The following is a 10394-nucleotide window of genomic DNA, read 5'->3' on the forward strand; positions in this document are numbered from 1 at the left end:
GGTTACATACACCTCTGATCATGCATCATATATGTATACAAACATAGGGGAAAACTTTCTTTCAAGGCATAGAAAAAGAATCTGAAAATCACATGAAAGCCTTGTACCGCAGGTGAGGGGAAGCTTACCTTCTTTGCTTAAGTTTCCAAGAGTTGAGAACTTTCTTGTGGACCTTTCTTCCTTGCTTGCTTTGCTCAGCACCAATGGAGGAAGAAGTGGCTAGGTCTTTTGGTGGAGAGGAGGAGGAAGAAGAGGAGGCTTCTTCCTCTTGTGTTGCTCGGCAACAAAAAGAAAGAAAGAAGGGGGAGAGTTGTTGCTCTCGGCAACAAGAGGAAAGAGGGAGGAAGAGTGCTCGGCACAAATGGAGGAGAGGAGGAGAGTGAGTTGAGGATGAAGCCCCCCCCTCCATGCCTATTTATACTAAAGTGAGGGGAGGAAAACTTGACTTGATTCATCCTCCTCATTTACTTCTCCTCTTAATGAGAAAGAATATGCTAGAGAAATGCTTCTTGAGTTTCTCTCTTTTCTTTCTCTTAATTTCTCTCCTTTCTTTCCTTTAATTATAATTCCCATCTCTCCTTTTACAATATTCACTCCTATCACACTTGGTTAACACATGCATGCATCCACAAGAGAACCAAGGATCAAATCCTTCTCCTAACCAAGAGAACCAAGGATCAAATCCTTCTCCTAACATATTTTTGTACAAAATAATTCATGTATATGCATTATGCATAAATATTTCATACATGCATATATAATATCTCATATCTCTTTTGTTTACATTAATTCCTTGCATTATAAATCATGTATAGAACTTTATATTCTCAACTTTATTTTCTTTCATAAAGTTTTTAATCATCTAAATCCTTCCCATCGTAACATTCAACGTAGACTATCTACACATTCAACGTAGACTATCTACACATTCTTTTCATTACATTCGTACTCTCATTGCCCTTACTTTATCTAGGCTTTCTAGGGGTGTTACATAAGTCCATTCCCAAATCAACTCCCACTTAAATGGGTATTCCAAACAGGCCTCCAACTACCTCCGAATCCATCCCCTCGAAATGGGTCATACGACCTCCGTTTAAATTCCAAAAAATTTCTAAAAATTCCTGAAAAATCCAATAAGATTTTTTGTCAAATAAAATTTATTATTTAAATTTGTGATATCTTACAAAAAGTCCAGTCGATTTGGAGGATCGCACTAGCAGCAGGTAAATCTCCTGAGTGGAGTAGGTGAGGACGCATTCCCCGCAGAGGGAACAGTAGGGATCGGGTCGACCTAGGGTTTCCGGTTGGAAACCGAAGTCAGACTCGGACAGTTCGGAGACTGTCAAACTTTCACTTTTATACTATCACTTATGTGTTATGAGCTAACTTTGTGCTGTAGGGTAGTTTTGTGATTAACATATCCTGCAGGGACCAAAGTTTAAAATTGGCCTCGGATGAACAGTACCGAGGCGCCTCCATGGAGCTTGGTGGCGCCTCGGGTGCAAAACCTGAGCTGGCTGCGAAACAAGCTTGGAGGCGCCTTGAAGGAAGCCAAGGCGCCTTGGACAGCTTGATGAAGGCACCTTGGAGAGACTGAAGGCGCCTTGAACCTGACAAGGTTCAACCAGTTCATCCCTTATCTCCGCGGCTGACTCGGCTCATTCAAGGCGCCTTGGTGAACAGTAGAAGGCACCTTGAACACCCTTTATAAGGGATCTCAACCAGCATCTCATCCCAAGAATTCCAAGCGATCCCTATACGCGATTAGCTGCTAACGAAAGGTTCCCAAAGTGCTACGACTACTTTCCGACGACCCTGAGCTCTAGAATTCATATTCTCTAAGTGTTGTCGGTATTTTTAATTTCTATTTTAATTTGTACATAGATTGTAATAATTCTCGTGCTTATAGTTGTTGCTCACGGAAAGCGATCAAGGATCGTGGGCCTTCGAGTAGGAGTCGTCACAGGCTCCGAATGAAGTAAATCCACTGTGTTCATCTGCTTGTTCTTTAATTCCGCTGTGTTTGTTTTTACTCATACGAATTCGAAAAGTGTGAAAGCCGCGAGCGCTATTCACCCCCCCTCTAGCGCTTCTCGATCCAACAGTATCAGCAGTACACCACTGCACATATCGATCCTCTGATATGCATTTTTCATAAAATATGACTACGTTTAGTAATAAAGGGCAAGCCGGGGCCTGGTTTGAGATTAGGCCAGAGATATATCCACCCGTCAGACTAATAATGGCGACGATCGAGCAAACACAAGACTTGGGTCCAGTCAATCGGCTACCAAGCCTCCTTTGACTAGACTTAAAAGGGAGGCTAGTGATACGGGCTATTACGAATGGACCGAAGTATGATGTGGCAGTCAAAGTCAAAGGTTACATGGCAGTCAAAGTCAAAGTTGTTAGAGTGTATACTGAAAGTCTAAGCTTTTGTAAACATTTATTTTGAATAAAGAATCACATTTGGTCAAATTATCTATATTTTTTGTAGTTGTTCAATTAATTTATATTGTAGATAACATAGTATGTGGTATCACATACAGAAGATGATGTTATTATTACCTTATAAATTATAAATAGCAGCTCACGACCAAAATGGAAAGGAATAAACCATTGGAAGGTCGTAGTGTAATTAGGAATTAGTTTATCTTAACTATATAATTACACTAGTACACTTAGAGTGTATTGAGTAGGACTATTAGAGGTCGTTTCTTTTATACTGACTTTATAAAAGAACAAAGACCTCAGTTATTATGGAAGTGTGTGCTCTTAATCCTAATATAATAACAAGCACATATATTTGATATTTATTTCTTTAATTTATCATTGGGTGAGATTTAGTTCGATAATCAATAAGCCCGATAAGTTGGGAAATGATATCACTTATAGTGTGTGTTGTTGATTATAAAAGGAAACTGTGACCTAGTGATCTAGGTTGATAATGTCCCCAAGATGAGCTCATAAGGATTGTCATGTTAAACCCTGCAGGTGGACTTAGTCCGACATGACGATAAGGTTGAGTGGTACTATTCTTGGTCTAAGATACTAATTAAATGAGTTGTCAGTAGCTCACTTAATTAGTGGACATTTGGCATCTTAAACACAGGGAGACTAACACACTCATAATAAGAAGGAGCCCAAAAATATAATTTGGGATTGGTGCGGTAGTTCAATAATAGTTCTCTAGTGGAATGAATTATTATTGATAAAATTAAGTTGTGTGTTCGGGGCGAACACGGGATGCTTAATTTTATCGGGAGACCAAAACCAATTCTTCCTCTCGGTCCCTATCGTAGCCTCTTATTTATAGAGTACTATACCCACCTATACTCACCTTCATACCCATGATGAGGGGGCCGGCCAAGCTAGCTTGTGGATCAAGCAAGGGCCCTAGCTTGAACCCAAGCTTAGGTGGCCGGCCCCCATTAAATTTAAAAGAATTTTAATTTTAAAATTTTCTTATGTGAAAGATATAATTTATTGGAGAGATTAAAAATTAAAATATCTCTTTTAAAAGGATCTACAAAAGATTAAAGAAAAAGAGATTAGATCTCTTTCCTTATTTGTAGATTGGAAAGATATTTTATTTTTCTTCTTTATAAATTATTCACATATAGAAAAATTAAAATTATAAAATTTTCTTTTTATCAGCCATGAAGGGATTTTAAAGGGAAATTTTATTTTTTTAAATTTCCAAAGACAAATAAGGAATTTTAATTGTTGATTGAAATTGTCTTGTTTGCTCTTGTTGATGTGGCCAGCCAAGACATGAATATTTAGGAAATTTTGTTTAATTTTTCTTAATTAATTCATGTCAAGGAAAATTAAGGAAATTTTATTGTAATTAAATTTCCTTATTTACCAAAGCTAAGAATTATAAAAGAGGGGGTTGGGGTGCCCTCATGACACACAACTTTTATTATTCTTCTCCCTCTTTTCTTCTTTGGTGTGGCCGGCCTCATCCTTTCTCTTCTCTCCATCCTTGTGGCCGAACCTCACATCTTCTTGGAGATCAAGTGGTGGCCGGATTCTAGCTTGGAGAAGAAGGAGAGAAAGCTTGTATCCCTTGGAGTATTGGTGGTGTTATCTCTTCATCCTTGGAGAAGCTCTTGTTGTGGCTGAACCTTGCAAGGAGGAGAAGAAGGTGCTTTGGTGGTTTCTCATCTCGGAAGATCGTTGCCCACACAACGTCCGAGGTTAGAAGAGGAATACGGTAGAAGACCTAGAAGTTTTTGCTTGCAGAAGAAAAGGTATACTAGTATTTTATTTCCGCATCATACTAGTTTCATCTTCATGTAAAAAATACCAAATACAAGAGGCATGCGATTCTAGTATTTCGAATTTATTTTCGATATTGTGTTCTTTGTTTTTCTTTTCCTTGTGATTTGATTGTTCTTTTCGGTTGACCTAAAGTTATTTAAGGAAATTAAATATTAGCTTTCCTTAAAAGGCTTTGTCTAGGCGGTGGTGGTTGTTCCCATATCCAAGAAGGTCATGTGCCTCGCCATGCAGTCCTGGAAGCCAATTTAGGAAATTAATATTTAATGGAATTAATAACTTAGGTGATTTGGATCGAACGTGTTAAGTTCCGCAGGAGATCCAAGTCTAAACCTAAAAGAACAAATAGATTAAACTTTGGATCAAACGTGTTAAGTTCCGCAGGCGATCCAAGTTTAATTTAAAAGAACACATGGTAGCTAGGAAAAGGTTCAGATCTTTGTACAAAATTTTTGTACAGTGGAACCATTAGGTTTTTCGATTAGCAACCAACAAAAGTGAGGTAGCGGTCCAAGTCAAGAGGGTGTGATAGTCAGGAGGTCACTCTCAACAAGTGTTGGTTCCTCGCCCACCATTAAGGCCCTCAGTACAATGATAGCTGGCCAAGAGGTCAGTCGAACCAAAGGACCTGGTTCTTCTCGTCTGTAGTAAGACACCTAGTATATACTTGACTAGCTATCATCCGTTCGGATTCAAGAGAGTCCTGACCGACCACAAGGCTGGCCGGGAGTAATATTCGGACGGGACCTGGGGACCTAGTGTCCCTCTTTGGGCAGTTAGATATATAATTAACTAGAGTTACAAAGCTCAGTATTCTTATCTTCACCGAGCAAACATACAATGTAAATCTCAGAAGAAATCTAACTGGATTTCTAAAGCTTAGATATGACTTTAGAAACAAGCCTCTCAGAACAAGGACAATTGATGGAGAGTATCGGTTGAGCCTCTCAAGGCTTATTTCTCCATTTTTTTATAAACAAGTATCCCTACATATGGTCGGTCAGTCATATAGTAGTTCGGACCTAGGGAACTTGATTATCTATTCATAATTAGAATTTTAGCATTACATAACATATATTTGAGCAGTCTGAAGGGTCGAACATCCTACCATACTCAGTACTCTACTTTTACATATACTCTCTATCGGCTAAATATTAAGTGAAGCTACCTTTGAAAGACCACATTGTTAGAAAATCATAATAGTCTGTCAGAAAATATTCTTTTGTTGTTACATGAGCATTCAATGGAACCTTCCTCAAAGGCGATTCTACACTTTTTATCAACTGACACAATGTGGCAGCATATTCCTTCAACAGCCACATTAATGCAGTAAGTTATAAAAAAAGGTGCACATGGGTAGCGGAAGATTCCTCAGATGGTGACTATACGCCTCCCAAGTTGTATATATTCTTTACTCAACAACTTCTGACACCTGACATTCTCTGTCACCTTATGATTGCGGAGGTTATTCGAGGTGATATATAAAGGGGTTCTCTCCGTTGGGGAAGTACGCTTTTTACAGCAGTCTCATTTATGTACACACATTTTACTATTCATCTCTCCATTTTTCTACTCAGTCATTACACTGACTTGAGTATCGAAAGACCTTTGCTAGGGACCACTTTCCTAATTTTTGGGCATTAACATTTTGTCTACTCTTTTGAGTGTGCGCAAAGAGGATCTTCATTATCATTCGTAGCTTATTCACTAATTAAAAGTCTTCCTTCAGTTAACATTCCAACCACCTACTCAACGCACCATCTCTCCAGTTTTCAAACACAATCAGGTAGCATCAACAAATATGGTCTTCTACTTCCTATGAATGTCAAGAAGCTTCCCTCTAGGAAAGTAAAACTCAGCCTCAGTTCTAAGGTTGCAGATGAGAGGAAAGGGTTTGAAGAGAATAAAAAAAGATAATACTGTCCTTAAGGTTTTCTCAAAAAAAATATATTAAGGTTTTCTCAAAAAAAATATATTATTCGATGATAGAGGATTCTTCTTTATACAGTTAAATCTGACTCTTATATATAAACTCTAACTTTTAAAATGCAAAAAGGAAAGAAATCTCAATATTTAAACCTAAATTCTTATCTTACAAAGGAAGGAAAGATATTCTAGGAAACAAGTAAAAATAAATCCTAAAAATTCTAATTGGGCTTAGAATCCTAAAATATATATAAAAAAATAAATAATCAAAAATATCCTAAAAATCAAAAATACCTTAAATACTAAAAATTATAAAATAATCAATAATAATAATAATAATAATAATCTGTAAATCTTCCTGTATAAGTAAATCTATAAAAGAGAGTGTCTTTGCAAGCGCATATATGCACAAATTATTTTTCAATCCATTTTTTTTTTCGACAAATCTCTTTCATACTCTTCTTTTTTATTATCAAATTAATTGAGCGTCAGAATGGTCATATCAATGTCCGCCTTAACACTCTTTTTAACTCTCTTTAACTATCACATAAATTCAACATACCGAAATCCAATTTGTCATTAGCTGTGTCATCGATGATCACCTCATCCTTGATCTCGGACTGGATCTTATACTCTTCAGTGTAGTGGATAAATATATCCTCGACGAGGTATGACATTATTACTATATTATTATATCCCTGATTATCTCAAAGCCACGTTTTTCTTTAACGACTTGAACCTCCCTTATTTTAAGCAATTAAATATGAATGTTTATTACCGCAAATAAGTTTTTTGTATTCGTCTGTATACTTTTCCCATTTGATTCATTAAAGGAAAACATTTCCTTTAGTAGCAAGGATTATTGTTTATTATTATTTTCAATGTTTAGTTTCTACTAGTCCACTTCAATGTCTCTGTTGCTTGTCAATCCAGAAGTCCACGCCGATCCGGGTGAGCTCAAAATAAAAATTACATATATTTATTTATTTATTATTATTATTATAAGTTTCATACATCAGCATTAACACCCACCCCTTCGTCAACACCCGTAACACACTACTAATTATATATTAGAACAACTTACTTTCATCAGCATCAACATTTGTGGCCAAGAAGTGGTTGTCTGAGGGATTGATGGCGGAGCAATTTCGACGGATCTGGCCCTTGTTCCCCGTCAGCACGCTTAGCTGCCCCATCTTTGTCATCGAGTAGACGAAGTTTTGAAAGAAGAGAGCCTGATCACCCGCAAAGCTCGTAACGATGGGCTTCGTCCTGGAATCGCCGTACAGGCCCTGGTCCGACGTGAACAGCCCCTCCCTGTTCAGCAGGTCCACGTAATACTTGTTGTCGAAGAGGTTGGGCGTGCGGATGTCGTTGACGGTGGTGTTGGTGGTATTCTTGACGGGGCACGTCAGATAGAGATTCTTGGCGAAGGGGGGATTGAGGGTGGGATCCTGCGAGGGGAATAGGCGGCTGTCGAAGGAGGTGCAGTGGCCGATTCCGATGGTGTGGCCGCCGGAGAGGGTGACGAGGTCAGTGGTGTTGAGGTTGAGCTGGGCGAGGGAGGTGATCAGGAAGGAGACGTTGGAGTTAGGGGACGGCAGGAATTTGAGGACGGTGGCCATGGTGGCGAAGGTTAGGCCGTCGCGCCGGCCGAGAGGAACCAAGTAGTCGGGCCCACCCGACTGCACTAGCATCAAATTAAATTAATGAAATCACTAAAATTATTGTACATATGCTTCCAATCAATTAAGAGTTTGGATTTTTCTAAAAAAGAAAATTAATAAAGAAAAAAAAAAAGGAATGAGTGGCTCTCATTGGGACAATAATTGTGATCTGAAACAATTAGGAGCCAATGTTTTCTTTATGAAACAGCTGCTATCATAAATATGGTCAATTTGCAACTTGCATAAGATGAAGGTACCTATGTCTGACTTCGTTATCACAAGGCCGGTACATAGTCACTATTATCATTTAGATGCATGAGCTGGAAATACTATCATGCTTTTCAAAAATCGGAGGCTAGTTTGAACAATTAAAATAAGAATGAGTGGTCAGTTTATTCTAATTAATATAAAAAATTTTAAGCAAATCAAATTGAATAATTTTTTTAATTGATTCAGTGGGAAAAACATGCGCCCTATAGAGGAGTTGATTTGTTCAACCCCCATGGGAGAACACTGAGTAGAGCTTGAAGGAAGCCTAAATAAATTGCCCCTTATTCATGGAATTAAATTGGGAAATCATTCTTCAACATGTGCACAAATTGCTGAGTGGTTCTATTTTTATATGACAAATGGTAATTGGCAAAAAACACTTAGAAAACACTACACTCATGACAAGATTTTCTTTTCCAAAGATTTTCATTAAATAAATGAAATATCTTAATTTCATCTCCAATTATTTAGGGAAACAAGATTAATATGCATGAAAAATATTGTAAAAATATATTTTTTATGTGTTCAAATTTTTTTTTAGGAAAATATGATTCATGATAAGATAGAAAATAATTATAATTCTATGCGTCAGTGTATTTTCTTTAGATATTATAGAACATTAAAATTTTCCCTAACTTTTAATTATTTATTATCCATAGAATTTATATTACAATTTATTCACTTTATAACTGTTCAAGCTATATTATCATGGGGTTATAATTTATTTTGATTTTGAAGAATTGACTTTCATTCTATTTTCTCTGATAAGTTCACTACTAATGATAATTGTTTTACACATTATGTATTATGTTTGATTATAGTTCACCCACCATAAGAATTCTACAAATTATTATTTTGATAATTTTTCATTTAGGTTTGGATTAATATGATTAAACTCCTTCCCCTAATTTTAGATATTATTTTGATATAAACAAATTACAATTAAAATTTAAGCTTTCTGCATACCCAGGAGACGGAATCACGAGCAGAGAGAGCAGCAATGTCCGAGCACGAGACAATCGACCCACAAGCCTTGGTTACAATAGCTTGGATCTCATTGATGGCGTTGAAGGCTGCTTGTCGGAGGGTCAAGTTGGGTGGCGCTTGCTTCTCACTTGGCCCTCCGGCCGACCCATCAAGCAGTATTGATCCATCACAACCCTGCACAGAACAATAAGAAAACACCTCTCTATTTCCACTGTCCACCAACAAACAATAAGAAAAAAAAAGGGAAATTATATATAAGGACCTGAACGAAGCAGTCATGGAAGTGGAGGCGGAGGAGGCCTGCTGCCAGGCCGATGTTCTTCTTGAAAGCTTCTTTCAGGTAGCTCCTGACGAGGAGCTCTACCTGGGGGCAGGTTGACTTGTAGTAGGAAAAGGAGAGGCCGTTGACTATGGGAGGGTAATTGTAAGCCTGAGAGGGAGAAGGCAGGAAGGCAATGCATGATGAGAGCATAAGCAGGAACAGGAAGACTGAAAATGAGGAAGAAGCCATATGGAAAGAGCAAGAGCTCGTGCTTCATTTTGAGTGTGGATTTACCTTGATTTATAGCATTGATCGGGAAACGTACAAATTAAGATAGTGGTGTTTAAATTTCCCACATGGAGATATTTTGATGTCAGATTAACGAATGATGACTAAGGACAAGGGGCCGGGCAAGCGTCACCCACCAAACGCTCCTTACGAAAATTCAACCATGATTATTTTACTGGGTAAACTTTTTGACTTTCTTGGTTATGCGAATATATGTAGTTTTGATGTGTTCGAATTTTGGTAATTTTTTAAAAGGCATACCAATATTTGAGATTGTCCAAAAAGTATATATCTTTTCCGTTTTACCCTCTTATAAAATTAAGTTTTTTTCATTTCTTATTGTGGATACCAACTCTCATCTCTCTTTCCTCTTAAATTACATTAGATATTTTTCTTTCGTCGTAAATTATATTAAGTATTTTTTTTTTAAGTACATATATGCAACACCCACTATAATATTAATTTTTAAAAATCATACACTAGCATCATAACTTAAACCCTACACCAATACCACATTAGTATTGATTTTTAAAAATTAGCACCACGATAATATTAGTATGTTAAATTATGTATTTTTTTAAAAAAAAATACACAATTTAACATACCAATATTATCGTGGCGCTAATTTTTAAAAATAATAAATAAGGACATATTTGGACTTCAAGACACTACCGAAATCTATAAAAATTAAAATAGATCTAATCGGAGCT

At 37.1% G+C, this 10394-nt stretch overlaps 1 protein-coding gene across 1 annotated transcript; it reads right to left on the reverse strand.

The window, feature by feature from the left end:
• Positions 1-7192: 7192 nt before the first annotated feature.
• Positions 7193-9665, reverse strand: LOC122030349 (peroxidase 12-like). Its single transcript, XM_042589561.1, has 3 exons — positions 9397-9665; positions 9114-9308; positions 7193-7895 (listed from the first exon to the last, which is right to left on the reverse strand). Exons 1-3 carry the CDS (start codon positions 9643-9645, stop codon positions 7281-7283), a joined length of 1059 nt encoding a protein of 352 aa, XP_042445495.1. The 5' UTR covers positions 9646-9665; the 3' UTR covers positions 7193-7280.
• Positions 9666-10394: the final 729 nt, after the last annotated feature.

This window comes from Zingiber officinale, chromosome 10B (genome assembly GCF_018446385.1).
Source record: "Zingiber officinale cultivar Zhangliang chromosome 10B, Zo_v1.1, whole genome shotgun sequence".
Lineage (NCBI taxonomy): Eukaryota > Viridiplantae > Streptophyta > Magnoliopsida > Zingiberales > Zingiberaceae > Zingiber > Zingiber officinale.

Coding starts and splice junctions, on each gene's coding strand:
- LOC122030349 (XM_042589561.1), bottom strand. CDS start 9,645: ATGGCTTCTTCCTCATTTTCAGTCTTCCTGTTCCTGCTTATGCTCTCA. Junction 9,309..9,396: donor TCCATGACTGCTTCGTTCAG/GTCCTTATATAT, acceptor TGTTCTGTGCAG/GGTTGTGATGGATCAATACT. Junction 7,896..9,113: donor CTCGTGATTCCGTCTCCTGG/GTATGCAGAAAG, acceptor ATGCTAGTGCAG/TCGGGTGGGCCCGACTACTT.